At 38.9% G+C, this 19,947-nt stretch overlaps 4 protein-coding genes across 6 annotated transcripts; 3 read left to right on the top strand and 1 right to left on the bottom strand.

Annotated features, from left to right (window-relative positions):
- Positions 1-2,304: 2,304 nt before the first annotated feature.
- Positions 2,305-5,966, top strand: prdx1 (peroxiredoxin 1). Its single transcript, XM_088430280.1, has 6 exons — positions 2,305-2,408; positions 3,802-3,917; positions 4,075-4,228; positions 4,319-4,441; positions 5,191-5,321; positions 5,627-5,966. The coding sequence occupies exons 2-6, from the start codon at positions 3,812-3,814 to the stop codon at positions 5,707-5,709; spliced, it is 597 nt and encodes a 198-aa protein (XP_088286406.1). The 5' UTR covers positions 2,305-2,408; positions 3,802-3,811; the 3' UTR covers positions 5,710-5,966.
- A 543-nt stretch (positions 5,967-6,509) lies between these two features.
- On the top strand, positions 6,510-13,988 carry zte38 (zebrafish testis-expressed 38). 2 transcript variants are annotated; one of them, XM_088430276.1, is made up of 12 exons: positions 6,510-6,653; positions 6,840-6,984; positions 7,125-7,188; positions 7,573-7,609; positions 7,681-7,701; positions 7,792-7,818; positions 7,897-7,964; positions 8,050-8,198; positions 8,296-8,519; positions 8,963-9,011; positions 9,088-9,128; positions 13,687-13,988. In XM_088430276.1, exons 1-12 carry the CDS (start codon positions 6,606-6,608, stop codon positions 13,693-13,695), a joined length of 882 nt encoding a protein of 293 aa, XP_088286402.1. In that variant the 5' UTR covers positions 6,510-6,605; the 3' UTR covers positions 13,696-13,988. The 2 variants fall into 2 exon arrangements, with proteins under 2 accessions (XP_088286402.1, XP_088286401.1); XM_088430275.1 differs by lacking the exon at positions 13,687-13,988 and adding an exon at positions 9,204-9,622.
- On the bottom strand, positions 9,294-14,829 carry aldh9a1b (aldehyde dehydrogenase 9 family, member A1b). Its single transcript, XM_088430274.1, has 12 exons — positions 14,703-14,829; positions 14,316-14,525; positions 13,163-13,308; positions 12,901-13,030; positions 12,405-12,539; positions 12,025-12,221; positions 11,644-11,784; positions 11,372-11,560; positions 11,156-11,243; positions 10,909-11,050; positions 10,387-10,499; positions 9,294-9,937 (listed from the first exon to the last, which is right to left on the bottom strand). Exons 2-12 carry the CDS (start codon positions 14,482-14,484, stop codon positions 9,843-9,845), a joined length of 1,545 nt encoding a protein of 514 aa, XP_088286400.1. The 5' UTR covers positions 14,485-14,525; positions 14,703-14,829; the 3' UTR covers positions 9,294-9,842.
- A 585-nt stretch (positions 14,830-15,414) lies between these two features.
- uck2b (uridine-cytidine kinase 2b) lies at positions 15,415-19,943 on the top strand. 2 transcript variants are annotated; one of them, XM_088430277.1, is made up of 7 exons: positions 15,415-15,547; positions 17,537-17,696; positions 17,972-18,068; positions 18,168-18,310; positions 19,172-19,269; positions 19,348-19,396; positions 19,474-19,943. In XM_088430277.1, the coding sequence occupies exons 1-7, from the start codon at positions 15,443-15,445 to the stop codon at positions 19,608-19,610; spliced, it is 789 nt and encodes a 262-aa protein (XP_088286403.1). In that variant the 5' UTR covers positions 15,415-15,442; the 3' UTR covers positions 19,611-19,943. The 2 variants fall into 2 exon arrangements, with proteins under 2 accessions (XP_088286403.1, XP_088286404.1); XM_088430278.1 differs by lacking the exon at positions 15,415-15,547 and adding an exon at positions 17,230-17,465.
- Positions 19,944-19,947: the final 4 nt, after the last annotated feature.

Genomic DNA, 19,947 nt, shown 5'->3' with positions numbered 1-19,947 from the left:
GTCCAAACGCAGTGTTCTTATTAATATTGTTTGTAGAATATGAATTAAAGCAGCAAAGCCCACCTAATTTTTAGCAGTGGCCATTTTGCCACTTGCTATTGACTTAAAATGACATCACAGGCACTCAGGTAACAACTAATCATAGCTTGCTTTTTTTTTTTTTTAATTCTGAGTTTAGTCCTGACGTTACAAGCTGAGCCTTGATTGGTCATTTCCTGAACAACTGATGTAATTCATATGTGTGTGTGTGTGTATAAGCTTAAAAGTAAAACGTCCACTTTGAAGACAGTGGAAATTTTCACAATAAAATCTTATGTATATTTTACTTTGTTGTGACAGGGACCAAATATCTTTTTAGAGTAAAATTTACCTTAGAAATTCTGTGAATTACAAATTTTTTCACCCGCTTAGCATCATGTTACGACGTTAAAAATCGATACTTTTACACATTTATATATGTATATGTATATGCAAGTGTTTGTGTGTGAGAGAGAGTAATTTGAGTGGCGTATCGACTCTGTCACATCCTGCTGTGATGGAAAGCGTGTTTTTACCAAGCCATCGCTTCCATGGTGTAATTGCGTCATTATACATGTCTGGACCTGGCATCCATTCCGTCTCACACTGTGACAAAAATACTCACTTCCTGTTATAATATATATATATATATATATATATATATATATATATATATATATATATATATATATATATATATATATATATATATATATATATATATAGTGTATATATTTGCTCTGCATTTGTATTACCTGCATCTGTCATTACCACTGACAAAAAAAAAAAAAAAGTGTTTTTAGGGTGCATCAGAAACTGAAGCATGCGAATGCCCTTGATACACCCGGATGCAGCAATTACACGCTTATTGTGAAATAGCAGATGATCAATGCGATGCCTCTAACAGGAGGTGGTTATTGTACGCGTACCCTCTTATCCGGCCCTTGATGCGGTGTCCATGGCAACAGCACGCGAGGACATCATTCAGTGACAGCAGCGAGATGGGATGCAGGGGAGGGAGATCGTAAATAGATCAAACATTTTTTACTTAAGAGTAGCCTTAGATACTTACATACATACTCAGGAAAATCATATTTTTGCAAGAATGTCCTTTTTCAAGGTTCTGCAGTTCTTCAGAAGGTTAAACACAAAGCTTGACGTTGTTCTCTCACCCAAGTATGGAATGAGGAAATGCAGGACCGGTTAAATACGGAGTGATGCAAGAAATCAAACACCGCTAACATGTAGTTAAATATAATAACATGTCGGGAAACAGCAAGGAAATTCACCTGCAAAATGGTGTGAATGTTCCTCCACATATTTACACTGAGTGCAGTTTTTGTGAACGTGGTTTACAAATGTATCAATTTTAGGGTTTCACTGTATATCATTTGACATTTTTATTGTTAAAATACTGTTTTGGAGGTCCCTCCAAGGACATTTTAAATGGTGGATTTCTTTGAAGGGTTCTTCAATCAAGACTATTGTACTTTTCTTTAATCATCTGATTTTTTAATCTCAGTCATGGGGAGGGCTCAGCTTAGCACTGTCAAAAGATTTATTGTCTGTTTGAAGTGGGGTTAGTCTTTTTTTTTCACTGATAGTATCAACATGGTAGCCTGGTTTCCTGTCCAAAATATATATATATATATATATATATATATATATATATATATATATATATATATATATATATATATATATATATATATATATATATATATATATATATATATATATATATATATATATATATATATATATATATATATATATATATATATATATATATATATATATATATATATATATATATTCTATTTGTTTTATTATATTATTCTATTTGTTCTATTTCTATTTGTTCTATTCTATTTGTTCTATTTCTTTTGATTTCCTTTCTCTGCATTATCCTTTATATGTTCTACTGTATTTTGTTTATTGTTCATACTTGCATGATCGATTATGCTGATCCTATATTTGTTATATTGTATTGGATTTCTTATTTAGTTATTTATTTATTTTGTATTGAATTTAAAAAAGAAATCCTAGCGCTTGTTTGCCGTACTTAAATTCAAGTCTTGCCCGGCAATTTTTTCGCTCCCTAACCCTTAAATTAGTATTTTCAACTTCTCTTTGGTGTTACTTCGTCACAGTTACTTTGTACTTTGCAGTGATTTCCCAAACCGCACGAAATTCCTGAAAATGTGCACTGTCATGCTGTGTGGGCTCACTTGGGTGAACGGGGAAGTGTGTAAAACTGAGATCCCGTTTTTGAGCCGTAATCACGCGAGACGTGGTTTGCTATATAAAAACCTCGCTGGACGTGAGCCTCTCCCAATCTTTCCTGCGGAATACGCGCAAGAGCTCAAGTCAAACTAAGCTGCAACAAGGTATGTATTGCAAAACTGTGCGAACAAAGTTTACATTTAGTACACGTATAGTAGAGTATATTTAGCAGTTTTTTGTGTCTAGGAGTTTATTACTGCGTATTGATATTTTATTGAAGCTATGCGTCATTCTCGAGAAGAACGTGTTCAACTTGAGAAACAAGTTTATTTTATTTATGGAGTGCAGTTATAAACTTTCATGTAGCACAATTATGAAGCTCTCGTTCGAAACGCGGAAATTATTGGCATCCTGTTCCGACAATTAGTTTCATTTTCACTGTCGGTGACTTTTTGGAGCTAAGATTTATAATACCAAATGAGAGTACTGTACTGTAAAGAAAGTAATGGTGGGAATGAGTGTTTTTGTTGTTACCGAATTAATCCAATTAAAGTTCTTTTTCAGTTGGGCCGACCTCCCAAAAAGAAACCAATTAAACAAGGGCGACTCGAGAACCTGTTCTTGCATTTATTTTATTTATATTAGATTAGTATTGACGCAGAGTATATATTTAGATCAACAAACTATAGGGAAGTATTTTTTTAATTATTTCTTAGGTCTGGATCCCCCGCTTTCTATCGGTGATCGTTTGTTTTGCTTTCGCATTCAAAATTACTCCTCATAAAAAGTCATGTTAAATACACACTCAAATCCGTGTATATATGTATACAGCAGTTTAAATAATATTTATAGGGTCAACTGGCTGCCATATTTTTTTCACTTTTAAATGAAAAATCTGTTCATTAGATAACCTACTTTCAACCAGCACAGATTGGTTACTAATGATTGATGTTGATTAGTCTAAAATACACTAAATATGGCAAGTAAATCCATCATTTAATAAATGTGCATGTATATACAGCATAAAATCATATATTTATGTATAATTGTCCATTTATCTTTGCACATTTTATAGTATCCATGCACGTCCTTTGCCCATAATAAAAAAAAGTGCACTGCCATGTCTCGTTTTTTTCTTCATTCATCAATTAAAAAAAATAAACAACCCTTGAGCGCCTCTTAAAGTATTTTGAAAGAAAAAAGCATTTATTTTGAGATCGTATGAGAATTGCACATCTATACTACTGCCGTTAACTTATTTTCTTAAAGTTTTGATTGCGTTTAATAACAGAAATCAATACCACACTTTAATATACGTCTAATATTTGTATTTTTGTATAAATAATTTTAATGATGGGTGCTTTTTTGGGGGTTGCTCGAGCACCTCCCTTCAAAATATTTGTGCACATGCTTGTAGCTATACAACTGGTATACATTAGGTAGGCAAGATATGCAGTTTGTTTAATGTATAACTTGATAGTTTACACACAAACTGTGCTCTACATACAGTTACCTATGACACACATAGTTTATTTCTTGATTTGATCTGTTGTGCAGTTCCCAAAAGATGGCTGCAGGCAAAGCTCAAATTGGAAAAATGGCTCCAGATTTCACAGCCAAGGCTGTGATGCCAGATGGTCAATTCAAGGACCTCAAACTATCCGACTACAAAGGTAACGCTTCATCCAACGCTCATTCACTGTCTCATTCAAGCGATGTATAGCTTTGATCTCCATTTTCCTCTGGACTTCACTCTGCAAAATACATGAATATTCATATTGTTATGGTTGCCGCCCGCCTCCTGAATCGCTTGTCGTCGCGGTGTTGCAGGGAAATATGTTGTCTTCTTCTTCTACCCGCTTGATTTCACTTTCGTGTGCCCGACCGAGATCATCGCATTCAGCGATGCGGCCGAGGAATTCAGGAAGATTGGCTGCGAGGTCATCGCCGCTTCTGTTGACTCTCACTTCAGCCATTTTGCATGGTATTGTATCACATTATCACTTGTAACACTCGTGTGTGTGTGCCTTTGCCTTCATCAAATGTTTACATTTTCTGTTTATGCTTTCATAAGGACCAACACTCCGCGTAAGCAGGGCGGCTTGGGCGCCATGAAGATCCCATTGGTGTCAGACACGAGACACACTATTTCAACTGATTATGGTGTTCTAAAAGAGGATGAAGGCATTTCTTACAGGTAAGTTGACAATGCCGTGCTGGTTCTGCGTTTATTCATTTCAAGACTAAAGAAAAGATTGTTAGCTGTAGAACTGGAGGACCAATTTTACTACATGAAGAGAGTTATATGATGAAAAAGTTTCAGGAAAACTAAAAAAAAAAAACAATTAAAAAAACAATACTGGCAAACAAAAAAAAAAGAAAACTGGTTTTATAGCGTAGTTTTAGACAACCTGATGTCTACTATGCTGTTCATTGCATCTGAATTAACTTTTACTTTAACTTTTAACAGACTGATACTCATGTCACGCACTGTATGTTCCCTTATTGTAAGATATGCAGTCCAAGACTCAATGGGGAAATTAAGTTGATACCAGAACATGTAGTCATTAAGTAATTAGCTTTATCAGGATCACGAGGAAAATATATTTATAGGTTTTCACAAATTTAATGGGTGCTCGTGAGAAAATATTACTAACAGCACCATCTGCTGGACAAAGTGGGGGCACTACCCAGAATAATAGTCGCCTTTTCACACAAGACCAAAATAATAATAATGATATTAATAATAATACTGAGAGCGTAGAGAATGTTGGTCTAATGTCTGTTTAATCACATACTTTACCGCATTTTCAAAACACAAAATAAATACAGTGGAATGTAAAAAGGATCTATTGCACGGGGAGATGTTTTACTTTTATTCAGGCACTATCCAGTAAACGTTTCTAACATGAAAAATGAAGAGGAACATCTTCCTTTGGATTCCAGGGGTCTCTTCATCATTGATGACAAGGGAATCCTGAGACAGATCACCATCAACGACCTTCCCGTCGGACGTTCTGTCGAGGAGACTTTGCGTTTGGTTCAGGCCTTTCAATTCACTGACAAGCACGGAGAAGGTACATCATTATTCATATCAGAAAATTCCAGAATTATGCATAAAGTTACACTATATGCATTTCTCATCGCTATGTACTTGTTAATTCACAACCTACTGGTCTTGTTATGTCTTTGCCATTTTGGAAAAAAGGTTCTAAATGATCGTGGCCTCTCTGTGAGGAATTTCAATAGTTTGGAGTATCAAATCACATCTTTTTGCCCTATTATTGATATGCATATACATGTCATTGTAGTTGTGTAATAGTGGCACATTGTAATGCTTTCATGTTACCACCTGGCACTCATTCTAAGTCTTTTATTACAGTTTGCCCCGCCGGCTGGAAACCAGGAAGCGACACTATCAAACCCGATGTCCAGAAGAGCAAAGCTTTCTTCTCCAAGCAGTGATAAGAGCAAGGCCACAATCTGCGGCATGCGCTAGGAGATTTCATATAGATAACATTGCAGGAAAAAAAAAAAAAAACATTTTATATTTTGTTTGTGGACGAGTTGCTAGGGAACAGTTTATTCAGCTTGAAGTCCTGTGTGTACTCAAGACCAAAGTGTATTGTTTTGACCGGTTCATATATCTTTAATACCTTTGATGTCAAACCGATGTTGTGTACTTTACAATATGTGGAAATGAATCCAGAAGATGCCTCTCATCATTGGTTATCTTTTCGTCTTAAATGTCATATTCTATTAATTCAGTGCCTCCTTGCCCTACAAGTTTTACACTCTATTTATTTACTTGTCTGTCGTTATTTCTTTAAATGTTCGTCAACAATGTTTTTATTTTATTAAATAGATTTACACTGGTTTCCTCATACACACGTTTGGAAGTCAGCAATTAAAAAGTGAGTAGAAACCTTCTTTTAGTTAAATCTTAGACATTTTATTTATTTAACAGGTTAGTGGAATGTTTTGTAAACTAACCATTTATAGTGAGCCTTTAATGACCTCTACACAAAGTTAAAAATGTAAGTTTAATTCACTAGTCTATTGACGTCACGTGACAATAGTCTTTAAATTAAACCTAGCAGGAGGGCAAGGAGCGGGAAACCATTAGTTTATTTTCGGCCAACACTGGTGTACGCACCGCTGGGCTGTAATTTTAGCCGATGCTAATCTATATGAACGTGGCTCAAAAATCACCTAAGCTTTTTTTCCAAAGCAGAAGCTGATAGAGTATCGTAAGTTTATGATATATATATACATAGTAGCTAATATTAGCCTATTTTGTCACGAGCCGTAAGCTAACAGCTAATTAGCATTAGCAACACCTGGCTAACGTTGGAACGAAGATGGCAGCAGATTCGTGGATTAAGAAAAACGAGAAAGGTGCTTCTGAGGTTGGAGAAAGACAAATTCTCGGTTTAGTTTTTAATCATATTTGAATTATTATACGATGTACGTCACGAACGCGAGGCTGTACCAATATTCGTAACATCGTATTTGGTGTAACAGCGCCAACTTGTGGTTACGTGGCTTGTATTACAATAAACTAATAGTCCGGTCGTGTGTTGTGGATTTTGAAGTGGGCTGCATTATTTCCGATCGACCTCAAGAACAAGCAGGATTCCCTTGTGTTTGTCAAGCGGATGATGGCGGTGGCGGTGTCCTCCATCACCTACCTCAGAGGCATTTTCCCCGAAGATGCCTACCGCTCCAAATATTTAGAAGGTGATCACCAGCGTTACGAGCTTTAACTTGGGGAATAAGTGAATTCACACATGAAATATCAAAATGAATCAGTTTAAACCGTAAATGATTAACAATCAGTACAGTAGAACTGTCTTCTTACTCTGTGCTGTTTTTAACAGATATGTGCATCAAGATTTTGCGGGAGGACTGCAGCACTACTGGAGCCAGAAAAGTCATCAAATGGTGCTCACAATAGTTCCATTTCTAATACTGATCACACACTTATATTCATTATTTCATGGTGATCTAACACGATTAGGCCTACAGGGAACATAATAAATGAATTGTGTACTGTGACTATTTTCCTTGCTTCTGCGCTTTTGGCACATGTACTAGTTTTGGAGAAGAATCATTTTGGAGAAGACAGAACTTCTTCTACGTCCCACACAAAAGTTTCCACAAGCCCATGCACTCCACACTTTTGGCATACATAGACGAACAAGATACATGTGAAATAATTTAATTACAGTTTTTAGATAAGTGATATGAATTGAAATCCAATAATGAAGCAGCCGAATATCCTTAGTTTCAGTAAATGTTTATTCAATTTTTTTTTTCTTTGTTCAGGCTGGTTGGCTGTTTTGATGCTCTGGAGAAACAATATGTACGTATACAAAGATTTTAAATACTTTAAAATTATATCTTTTCCACGTTTTCTTATGTTATCCTCAACAGCTTCAGATTGTGTTTATTGGGGTAAGTGCAGTATTTCTACTAAGAAGGGGCAGAAACTCAGCTAAAAGTCAAAACAGCCACCACTGACAGTTGTTTTGTTGCACAATCTAGGTATACACCAATCCCCGTAAACCTAATGTAAGTTATTTTAAAAATTATTCTATCTTTTCAAGAGTTTTAAGTATAATCTAGAATTACGTTATCTCTGTTTTTCAGCACATTATTGAGTCCTACAGCTTCAAGATCAAGTACACCAAAACAGGCCCAGTGATGGATATATATGGGTTTGGAAGGACATGTTTTTGCTTGTTTTTTTTTTTTTTCTTCAACTCAGGTGAGTCAATCAGGTGAATTATTATGAAATCACAGGAACAATGGTGTTGAATTGAAAGTCACAATGGAAGACACCAAGAAAGCATCTGTGCTGCTGATTAGGAAGCTCTTCCTTCTCATGCAGAACCTCGGCGTCCTTCCCAACAACATCCACATGAACATGAAGCTTTACTACTATGACGACGGTGAGCTACCACAAACATCCAAGCAGAACCGCGTGACAAGCAGAAGACATGATTTTTTTTTGTGTCTCAAACATCTGATACTCTTGTTCTTCCCAAGTTACTCCAGCGGACTACGAGCCACTTGGCTTCAAGGAAGGCACATGTGACAGCCTGTGGTTTGAAGGCACGGCCGTGCACTTCACAGTAGGTGATGTTCAGACAACATTCCACACTTTACAAGTGCGAGTGTCTGCTGAGAAAAATTGCCTGGAGAAGCTCCAACATTCAAGCCATCTGGAGGACGCCAAGCCGATGAGCACTTCAAGGAGAGGAAGTGATGAGGTAGAAAAGTTTACACACATGGCCAAAATTATTGGTAATACTTCATCAATAAAAGAAAAATACGCAGTGGTCACTGAAATACCCTACCACTGACAAATGTTTTACTAGCGCTCAAACTACTCTGGTTTTATGTCATTCATTTATACCTTTTCCATAAATTACTAACGTCACAAATACATATACGTACTTAAAATATAAAAAAATAACATCTTTTGAGCTAAACAGACACAACGTGGTCCTAATAGAGCCCCCCCCCCCCCCCCCCCCCCCAAAGTATTAGCTGACCTGCGGTGCATTAAGTAAATCCTGGTTATATCCAATCACAGTCATTATGTGTCCTCAAGCAGAAATTGGTAGTTACTTAACACAATTTAAAACACATTTCTAAACTGTGAATTTCAAGATTAAAGTACCATACCCCCTAACTCCGTATTTGATTACAGGGCTCTGGCAAGAGAATGTCTGCTGATGATATGCAGTCTTCTGGAGACGGTAAGTTAATCTGCTGCTGTCATTGGAGATGTGACATCTATATAAAGTAATTCCCTCTCAACGTGGCTTCGCACAGAGTCTGGGCAGTTCAACAAATCCACAAAACATGTGACAAAGGTATGCTGCATTCAATGCACTGTCACACAAAAGTACTGACGGGAATATTTTGCTTACCTTTTGTGTCTATTTTAGAGAAAGACAGCAGCTATACACAAGATTAGAAGGAAGAAAAGAGCACTTTAAGTGTGACATTTACCCAAAAGATACTCAGCACAGATATCATAGAATGTAACCGTTCCTCATTTTATTCATACAACATTTAACATTGTTCATTGTAATCTTACATGGGAGTATTTCATTTCAAGGGTTTTTCCATGATAGTCAATGTGCCATTTGTAATTGGAGCAGCGCACGTAAAAGCAAATTATTGCGTGTATTTGTGTATTCACATATATTTTTCACACAGAGTTCAATAAATAATGCCTTAAAAAGATGTATTTGATTTTTCACTCATAAAAAGTCAAGAAAAAAAAGACAAACTGCAAATTAGGTATAAAAAAAAAAAACACATTGCAAAACATCTGTTCTCTATATCATAAAACAAGCATCACATTGATCTATTTGGCAGTCGCAACAATGCTTGTCAGTCATTCAAATATTTCAGTCTTTTTGTACCATATACCTCAAATATAAGTGCAAAACTATTTGATGGCTCATTGACGGTGCTCGTGTCGCAATCACTCCAATTTGAAAGAAATTCCTGTGATGTGAACTGAAGCATTAATATAGTTTACTCAGTCAGTGTTTCACTTCAATATTGATTGGTGGTTCCTAGAAAAGGCTGTCAACATCACCCATCTCCACGTACACCGTCTTCAGTTGCGAGTAGTGTTCAATTGTCACTTGGCCATTCTCCCGCCCAATGCCTGATTAATACAGAGAATATTTCAACTTCATATTTAAAAAGGGAAGTCAACCCGAAAATATTCTTCAGAAAATATATTCTATGCTTCCCCAGTCATCAAAACACAACAATCTGACTGATACTGTGTTTTTTGAATATCAATTAAGCCACAAAACCCACCTGTTTTTCTCTCAGGGTGACTATTTTGCCACTGACTGACAGGAAATTTTAAGAAACACATTCACCTCACAGAACGGTGGAATTTGCCCCACAGGTTTTCATTTTTTTTTTTTTTTTAAATGACTGTCTTTAAAAGAATGAATCAGAATGCCATCTTTAGACTGGTGGAGCTGCATAGGACATTATTGCAAAAACAATTTGGGAGTTGACTTACCATTTAAGAACTTTGCTTTTGACACTTAATATTAAAAGTAGTATTTAAAAAATAGGTCGATTCAGAATAAGCCATACCTGACATTTTGAAGCCTCCAAAAGGAACCTCCACAGGAGTGATATTGTAGTTGTTAATGAAACAGGAACCAGCTTTGAGGTGTTCAACCACACGGTGTGCTCGCTTCACATCCCTGAATAAACACGTGAACAAATTCAAAAGAGTATAATAATAATATTAAAAAAAGGCTCACCTTAATATCTCTTGGCCCCTTATATAAACAGTGAACCAACCCACATCCTTTTATTGTACGGTTTATTTGGGGAAAAGTTTAGATGTCGACCACTAGATGGCGGCAAACTTCTACTTGTCACTGCCTTTTACGCCGAGGGAAAGAAATGGCTGTATTCATTGCACATCAATGCAATTCAATGCACATCTTTTGACATTGTTGACGTATATTGTAAAATGGGAAGTTTGTTGATTTCAAAAAACTCTAAAAGATGTCAGAGGGGCTTTCCTGTGTCTAATTTTAGTAGAGATGATTGCGGCAGTCCCACCGCTCCATATTACAACGTCATTGTGGTTCATCTAAGTCTAACCTGGTGAAAAGTCCTGCGGCTAATCCCATGGTGGTATCATTGGCTCGCTGCAGCGCCTCCTCTTCTGTGTCAAAGGTCAACACAGACATTACAGGACCAAAGATCTCCTCCCTGACGCAGGTCATGTCATCTCTGCAATTGGCTAGAAGGAAAATAACAAATGTGGACAAAAACCTTCAACCGCAAAGATTTAACAACAAGAGTTTAATCTGCATTCCGAACAGAAGTGAAAATATACAAAGCTTACCCAGCACGCAGGGCGTCATGTAATATCCATGTCTGAGTTTAGGGTCTGAAGGGACAAAGGGCTCACCCCCGCACAGCACAGTGGCCCCCTAAAAAGATGTTTTTAAACGTCAGTGAAGTTTGTCCCACAATAAAACAAATATTAAAGTTGACGAAGCCAAAAACAAGCCCATAAAGTTGAATTTGCCATTAAAGGCAGTAAGCAGCCATACAGTACCTCCTTTTTCGCCTGATCCACAAAGGCCAGGACTTTGTCGAGATGTGGCCGGCTGACCAATGCTCCCATTTTGGTACTCTCTAATAGCGGGTCGCCAATCTCAATGGCTTGGGTCCTTTTGACAACTTCATCCACAAATTCGTCCAGAATACCCCTTTGGACGAAAACCCTTGTGCCATTGCTACAAACCTGTGATAGAAGCAAACAAGCGCAAAAGAACGCAACTTTGCGGTTTCATTTAGTGACACGACTTAAAGAGAAGCAGATTCTACCTGGCCTTGAGAAAGAAAGTTTGCCATGAGAGCGCCTCGCACAGCGTTCTCGATGTCACTGTCCTCAAAGATGAGCAAGGGGGATTTTCCGCCAAGCTCTAAAGTCACTGGTTTGACCCCTTTGGATGCCATTTCCATAATCTGTGGGATCACACAGAAAAATATGACACCTGTTTATTTAAACTAAGGATTGAAGTCCCAGTGCATTGTTCTTCCTCAGAATATAAAGTGCACAAAGAGTGTAGTGGAACGGATCTAATTCAGTCCAACTTTCCATATTTTCGTCTGCTACTAATCCCAATTTCCATAGTTTTGTTTGTGAGGAGATGAACTAAACCCTGCACAAAAAAAGTCCCACCCACCATATAACAGTAAACTCACTTTCTGTCCGGTCGGCACACTCCCGGTGAAGGACACTTTTGCCACATCAGGGTGGTGGCAGAGCAAGCTACCTGTCTCCTGTCCTCCCTGTACCACGTTGAAAAGTCCCTCTGGAGCTCCTGCTTCAGCAAAGATCTCTGCTAGCATGACCGCCGTCACAGGAGTCACTGGGGATGGCTTGAACACCATGGTGTTACCTGTTTCATGAAACGCAAGAGAAAATCAATTTATAAATAAAACAAAATAACCCCCAAAAAATTAAAACTAACTTTTTACCTGTATAACTTATGTAAAGGTTGCAATTGACTGCATACCTTGCTGCATTGCCATCTATAGGTCAAATATACATTCTGGGGAAGTTATTTGGAATAATCCCATACCACAGGCCAATGCTGGAGCTGATTTCCAGGCAGCAATTTGGAACGGGTAATTCCAAGCGCCGATGCCAACACACACCCCCAAAGGCTCTCTGCGTGTGTAGGCAAAAGATCCACCTGGCAACTGTACATGCTGACCTGGACAAAATCAAAATAAGACAAAAAAAGCAATCATTAGAAAAAAAATAATTAAAATAATTGAAAAGATAAACAGTGCAGGTTTGGTGTCCTACTATGCCTCACTGTCATACGGTGTTCCACATGGTTCAATTTTAGGGCCCCCTCTGTTTTCATTGCATTTTCAATCTCTGAGATCCATCTTAAGCAAACACGGAATTTATTTTCACTTCTATGCAGATGACAACCATATAAATGTCCCACTAAATAAAAAAAAAGATGCTTCCCCCTTCAGGCCATTTTTGTCCTGTGTGGAGTATATCAAGTTGAGTTGTCCTTGAATTCCTCAAGAGGGTATACTCCAATGTTGGGGTAAACTTACCTGCAAGAGTGCTGGATAGCCCTGCATAGTACTCTATACACAATCGTGCAGAGTCCACATCCAGGCGGGCCTCTGTGATGGACTTCCCGTTGTTGACTACTTCCATTTCAGCAATCTCCTCTCTTTTTTTCTGTGTGTGACAAGCAAAACATAGATGAAACAAAAGCCTTACAGGCATACTGATAATTGACTAATATTAATTCATCTACAAAATGAGGAGGACCAGACTACAGTAAAGGTAAGGAGCAAAAATTTAACACACCTCAATGGTGTGAGCAGCTTCTATCATCACCCTTGCTCTTTCCATTCCAGACATCTTACTCCAAGGGCCAAAGGCTGACTTGGCTGCCTCTACAGCTTGGTCTACCTCTGAGGAATCACATGGCTCCAACGTGCACAGGATGCGACCTGTAAAAAAAAAAAAAAAAAAAAAAACTACGTTCAAAACAAACTTGACTTTTCTGTGTAGATTCCCATTCATTGCAGCATGGTAAGTTGCAAAGGTCGAGTCGAGGCAACCAGTTTTCTTGTTTGTCGAGCACTCAACAAACAAGGAAAGTCCGGTTGCCTCGACTCAACCCTCGCGGACAAAGTTCAATTCTTATACAAATCAGCTGGATTTAGGCAGAAAATATAACTGATAAACAACACAAACATACATTTCTTTGACCCCGCAAATAAAATTCAATCACTTGAATGAATTCTTTTCATTATGATGTTATCTGTCAGTTACCGTGAATGAATTTTGACCCAGTCTTCTTTTACTGTATTCTTTGCTTCTTTTAGATTTGCTGAGCTAATTGAAGGTGCCGCACAGCATTTCAACAGCTTGAGGTCTGGACTTTGACTGTGCCATTGTGACACATTTCTTTTTTTAGCCAATCACTTGTAGATTTACCAGCGGTGGGATCATTGTCCTTTTGCATGACCCAGTTGTGACTCCGCTTTTTGCGGTCAGACAGACTCACATTTAAATCCAGTCTATTTTGGTCCACTTAAGAGTTAATGTAGACGCAACGCAAGGCGCACAAATCAGACTTGGGTCTTGGACAGATCAAACATACTCAAGTAAAACATACCCAAATAATCCCATCTCAGAATAGGGATGATTTTGGAGTGAAGATGTCTGAATATTTTGCAAATGTGGAACAATAAACTCAAATTTGTTTTGAAATTGTCTGATTACACTTTCCAGATATTTGGGCAACAACAACTGCTTCACTAAAATCATTGACACATTTCTTTCCCCCTTGGAATTTAGTTAATCAACACCAGGATGCTCCAGGGCAGCAACCATCTAACTTTTAGGTAATCATGCATTTCGATGTTCAGTTAACAAAGTACACTTTTGACTATAGTAGGCTTAATAAAAGTCAGGCAGTTTTTTTTTGGTTTTTTTTAAAGAATTGCATTACCTGTTGCAGGCTCAAAGACGTTTTCTCCATTGCGTTTTTCTTTGCAAGTCCGTCTTTCTCCACCCCAGAAGTTCAGAGGGGCTGTGATACCAGCGTTGCCCGAGGAGAGGCTTCGTAGTGCGGCCGACAACGGTAAGGCCCGCGGAATCGCAGTGATCCTCTGGAGCATGTTTAACTCGGTGGGTCCGCTGCTGTCAATTGCACCGTCAACTGCAAAGCATACACGCTAATTTTACACCGTCGACTCACAAGAGCAAAACTTGGTCTGCACGTAACACATTTTTGCAACATGACAACAAGCGGACACCCGGAGCAAGCAAACTAGACACATTTGCGCTTCCTATTAAGATTTTATATTGTTGGATTGTCTGGGAAAAAAAAACCTACCATGAGACTACGCCGACATTTAAAGCAGGACTACTTGGTTCGTTTTATTGAATTTACGCTATCCTGGTCTGTTGATTCAACTTGGAGGCGGGACATAGAAATGTCGTCACTGTACGTCTGTTACGATTGGATATAATACTTTTGAGCCGGACATCACAATGAAATGTGGTCAAATATTAACACGTTAGCTGTTGGTTTTATGGACAGCAATTTCAGTCGAAATAAGAATGCAAACAAATAATTACGTTTACATCGTTATACAGCTTGAACTTGGAGGCGGGACATAGCTACTGCGTCATTTTACGTATCCTCCGATTGGATACATTTTTTTAAGTTGAAAACAGTGTAAGAAAAAAGACATGTCACATTAAATCGCTGGTAAATGCCACTTTAATATAGAGTAATCACCGCTACAATAGAAACAAGCACATAAAGCGCTGATTGTACTTTAGCCTGTTAAAGGGGATTTCTAAGAGGCGGGGCATACACACTACGTCACTGTACGTATCATACGATTGGATATAATTTTCTTTCCCGGAAGTTACAGTTGAATAAAAAGTCTTAATAAAACAGCTTAATTGCCGAATTTGAAAACCTTATATACAATATAAAACGAAATGAGTTCAAAATAAATGTTAAGAAGCCAATTTAATTGGCGTATAAAGCAATGTGTTGGATTGTGGGAGGAGCTCAAGCACAGTGATCTTCTAGCTCCGCACTCTCGGCAGCACATTGCAACTATGGCCGGCGACTCTGAAACACACCTCCGGGACCGGGGCGACAATACCGACGTAATACGACAACCTTTTCTCATCGGTGTCTCTGGGGGCACCGCCAGCGGAAAGGTTGGCATCGTATCTAGCGAATTGGGCGACTTTATAGAAATGCCACTCGTTTTTTTCGAGTTAAATGACGTGTCACATCTCATGTGTCTGCCGGCTGCTGGTTGACCGCGTGGCTTGGGTGCTGCTTGATTGACAGCTGGATCGTCTGTTTAACTGTCTCGCTCCCAGCATTCACCTGGTTTAACCTAACGCCAAACAACGCCATGTAATTATCAAAAAAAAATAATAAACTTAAAATCGTCATCCGACGCTTATGTAGGTGGGGATCGTTTTTTTTTTTTTTTTTAGCTTAGCGGACAGGGTAAAAAAAAAAAATTCCATCACACGCTAGCATAAATGGCTATGAAAGACAATGGTCAGTGCTAGCGTTTTTGTTTGTAAACAGTCCCAAGCATTTTTTTTCCTTCGGTTGAACATTTGTGAATTTGACTTTAAATAGAGTAGTATAATATGCTACGAAATTGTAAAACGCGCTTAATCTTTTTTTTTTTTTTTTTTTTTAAGAAATAGATCCGACTTTGCAACGAGTAACGAATGACCCATATTCGACAGCTGCGCTGTGAAGATTTCCCCTTTGCCAACGCACTCGCGGCTCTTTGTTCCGATCAAGGGAGTACGCAGCGCCTTGGACGCACGTTCTTTATTTTTCGAAATGGAACGACGTAATGCCAGATAACCAGTTTTGAATCCTTGGTGTTTAATTTTAAAATTATTCGTACGCCGCGTGTAATCAGCCTGCAATCAATTTCGTATACCAAATTAAACGCATTCGCATGTAACCCACAAAGCCGTATAATAAGCAAATTAGATTTTGTTTCGACTTAGATTACATTTTTTAAAAACTGAAAGTCATCGAAGTGATAATATGTCGTATTGCTCAAATTATATACGATAATTTTGTAGCCCATAAATCACCTTTTATCATAATAGAGCAGTACCTCCCATGTGGAATAAATAGTTAAGTACCGTGCTGCTAGTTAAACACACAAAATAGTAGAGCAATTAACACTTTTGCTTTTTCCTTGTGTATTTGACTTCACGCTAATTGCATTTAGCATACCTATGCATATATTGACCATAATGGTTGGTTACATTTGCTTTCTGCGAAAACACTGGCAAAACCAGTATGACTACATAGCTGCATTTCAGCTCTGGAATATTTGAAATAGAAATTTTTAAGCCTAACAACTAGGAAACTGGTATAACAGATCCAGCCTGTGTTTAATACAACAACAATCGTGATTATGGGTAATTGAAGAATCAACAAAAGCAAAACCTACAATAGCCAGTGCACTCACTGCCAGCTGCAGAGCACAGTAAGTAAGATTATAGTTATATATAATTAGCGCGACTCGGCTAATTTCGTCTTAAAAATGAGAACTGTTCAAACCAGATAAAATCATGTGGTTGTGTGTATGCTTTAATGTAATCTTAACCTGCTTGTTTGAAACACTGCTAGCTCGCTGCGGTACATTGTTTTAGATTTGCTTTAAGACATTCACCATGCAGATAAATGACAAATTTCTGTCAAGCCTGTGTTATTAGGCTACGGATCAATAGTTCTCCATTAATATGGAAATAGACATCATCAGATACACCCGTAAATGTCAAAATAATAGATTTACCTACTGAAATACCAGAATTTTTCATTTTGATTGACATCCAGGATAGTTTAAAGTGGTGTATACCTGCACCGCAATATACCGAAAGGTTTTAGTTGTAAAAAAGTGCTAATTATTCCCTGTAAATCAGCATTGCAGTAGGTCTGATGGGAAATATCTAACATTTGTGTGGCTCAATTTGATGAACAAAACAGCAGTACGGCCTCAGGCAGTCAGAGTGTCCAGTCAGCATTCACAGGAGACTCGTTTAGTAGTCCGGGTCAACGAGGACACTGCAGGACAGGAAACCTTTGCAAGTTAATAAAACCAGATTGTTATGACTTAAGAAGGCAACATCACTCGTCAAAATCATGATTTCTGCTTTCAGTCGTCCGTTTGTGGGAAAATAATGGAGCTGCTGGGCCAAAACAAGATTGACCATCACCAGAGGCAGGTGGCCATCCTCAGCCAGGACAGCTTTTACAAGGTTCTGACCCCCGACCAGAAGGCTAAGGCACTGAAGGGCCAGTTCAACTTTGACCACCCAGGTATACACGACCCGATTTCCTATGTTGCATCGTCAGAGCAAATTAGACGGGGAAAGAGGTGCGACAACGCTACTTCGGGCTTGTCTTTACCTCCCTGTAAACCGTCTTCCGGTTTCAAATCCCAGCAGTCAGCGCGCCTTTCCCGGAGGCAGCCGCTCAGAGATTGAATCCAACAGCTGTTGGCCCAGTGTGGCCAAACGTGCCGCGGCGGCCCCCCACGTGCCCCCTAGCCCGGGTTAAGAAAAGCTGAGCACCTCTCCTTTCCTCTCTTTCAGATGCCTTTGATAATGAGCTGATCATGCAGACACTCAGGGAGATCCTTCAAGGGAAAACGGTCCAGATCCCAGTTTATGACTTTGTCACTCATTCCAGGTGAGCGCACGTGCTTCTTATCGCTGCCGAGCACACGGCGCGGTTTCCGAGCATTCAAATCGGCGTTTATGACACCGGGAACCATCTTGCGAATTTCAGGAAGGACGAGTTTGTCACAGTGTATCCGGCCGACGTCGTCCTCTTTGAAGGCATCCTGATGTTCTACTCTCAGGAGATCAGAGACCTATTCCAGATGAAGCTGTTTGTCGACACCGACCCCGACACGCGGCTCTCCCGTAGAGGTGTGTGCACGCAAACCGCCTTATACCTATACGAGAGTAACAGTATGCCCCTTTACCCTCCAGATATTGCGTTTCCCCTCGATTTTAATCCATTTCCTTGATTGGCACAGACAAAAACATTTGCTGCCGCTTTTTTGTACGTTTCTCTTGTAGCTTCTTGTGATTGCACTAATTATTATTTCTGCATTCATTTTGGATATAAAGTCGAATTTTGATTGATGAATGACCCAGTTTATGAACGATTGAGTTTTTAAAAAGAAAAATTGCCTCGGAATGAACACTTTTTTGAGGTTGTTTTGAATGCTCAAGAGACTGCATGTCAGTGTTAAATGAAGTTAACAATTTTAACTCGGAGTAGATATGTTTTCCCATTCAAAGCTACTACAATATTGAAAAAAATCCAAATCCTTCAGTTTTATCATACAATAGTAAGTCAAATGTGTTTTCAGTGTTTACATAACATATTTCAAGAGCAGTCGTTACAATTTCCATCTTAACAGCCTGATTAGCAACAAAAACAGAAGTTACATTACAAAAACAAAGTTACATTTGCTAGACTTTATTTTTCATAGCTAGACTTGTATTTTCATAGCGACAATTTCTGTCAACGATGGATGTTATCCTTGATAAAGATCAAATATGATGAAAGTTAGTGGAAATACCCCGACCACGTTTTGATTTGACTTTCTGGCTGGAAATGACACGGCGATGAGACATTGACGCAATTTCTTCCAGTTGTTTGTCACCTTTTCGTTGCGTTCAGCAAAAATTCACTTCCAACCAAGTATGAATAATTTTGAACGTTAAGTGTTCTTTGACCAATTTCTGGTCTTATTTCTCTTTGGATCACTGCGATTCCAGTTTTGAGAGACATCGGTGAGCGCGGGCGGGAACTGGAGCAAGTGCTGGCGCAGTACATAACTTTTGTGAAACCGGCCTTCGAGGAGTTCTGCTTGCCGGTAGGTGACCCGGCCAACCCGCGGCGGCGGTCGCGCACTTTCGGTACTTGACCGTTTTCTTTTGTTTACCTCCACCAGACAAAGAAGTACGCTGACGTGATTATACCCCGCGGAGCGGATAACCTCGGTAAAGCTACGCTGCATTCTACTGAAGCGCGTGCACTCGCCGCGGCGGTTTTTGAGCGTTGGTCTTTCTGTCCTCAGTGGCCATCAACTTGATAGTACAGCACATCCAAGACATTCTCAACGGCGGCCCGAGCAAGCGGCACAACGGCTGCACCAACGGCCACAGCACCCCGCGGCAACGACGGACGTCCGAGTCCAGCAGTCGGCCGCATTGACCTCGCCGCGCCTCTCTTCCCGGGGCGAAGAGGGGTGACGGGCCAGCGCTGTAAATATCGCCTATTGGCACCACTGTATTTAAGATGAGTGAAAGGAAAAAGGATTTGCATCATAAATCAAAATGCCTTTTTATTACTATCTACACTTTGCTATTAGTTACATTCATTGTAATTGAATTTTGGGATTCACATTCAGGAGAGTTTAAAAAAAAAAAAAAGACAACTCTTAGTCTCACAATGACCTTCGGGTTTAATGGACACTTTGGTTTCAATGTATCCCCTGTGGCTTTATGCAAATTCGTGTTGATGATGAATAAAAGAGGGGAGACCTTTTTTT

The sequence above is a fragment of the Hippichthys cyanospilos genome, chromosome 12 (assembly GCF_059441005.1).
Source record: "Hippichthys cyanospilos isolate Australia breed blue-spotted pipefish chromosome 12, RoL_Hcya_1.0, whole genome shotgun sequence".
NCBI classification, from domain to species: domain Eukaryota; kingdom Metazoa; phylum Chordata; class Actinopteri; order Syngnathiformes; family Syngnathidae; genus Hippichthys; species Hippichthys cyanospilos.
This window is presented reverse-complemented; position numbering and strand designations above follow the sequence as displayed.

Bases quoted from the DNA above. Each gene is read 5' to 3' on its own strand.
- prdx1 (XM_088430280.1), top strand. From the start codon at position 3,812: ATGGCTGCAGGCAAAGCTCAAATTGGAAAAATGGCTCCAGATTTCACA. The intron at 3,918-4,074 runs GTAACGCTTCAT...GCGGTGTTGCAG, and splicing joins CAAACTATCCGACTACAAAG to GGAAATATGTTGTCTTCTTC. The intron at 4,229-4,318 runs GTATTGTATCAC...TGCTTTCATAAG, and splicing joins CACTTCAGCCATTTTGCATG to GACCAACACTCCGCGTAAGC.
- zte38 (XM_088430275.1), top strand. From the start codon at position 6,606: ATGGCAGCAGATTCGTGGATTAAGAAAAACGAGAAAGGTGCTTCTGAG. The intron at 7,610-7,680 runs GTACGTATACAA...TATCCTCAACAG, and splicing joins ATGCTCTGGAGAAACAATAT to CTTCAGATTGTGTTTATTGG. The intron at 7,819-7,896 runs GTAAGTTATTTT...TCTGTTTTTCAG, and splicing joins CCAATCCCCGTAAACCTAAT to CACATTATTGAGTCCTACAG.
- aldh9a1b (XM_088430274.1), bottom strand. From the start codon at position 14,484: ATGCTCCAGAGGATCACTGCGATTCCGCGGGCCTTACCGTTGTCGGCC. The intron at 11,244-11,371 runs GTACTGTATGGC...ACATCTTTTTAG, and splicing joins TGGATCAGGCGAAAAAGGAG to GGGGCCACTGTGCTGTGCGG. The intron at 10,500-10,908 runs GTTAGACTTAGA...GTGTTTATTCAG, and splicing joins GCCGCAGGACTTTTCACCAG to GGATGTGAAGCGAGCACACC.
- uck2b (XM_088430277.1), top strand. From the start codon at position 15,443: ATGGCCGGCGACTCTGAAACACACCTCCGGGACCGGGGCGACAATACC. The intron at 17,697-17,971 runs GTATACACGACC...CCTCTCTTTCAG, and splicing joins GTTCAACTTTGACCACCCAG to ATGCCTTTGATAATGAGCTG. The intron at 19,397-19,473 runs GTAAAGCTACGC...TTCTGTCCTCAG, and splicing joins CCGCGGAGCGGATAACCTCG to TGGCCATCAACTTGATAGTA.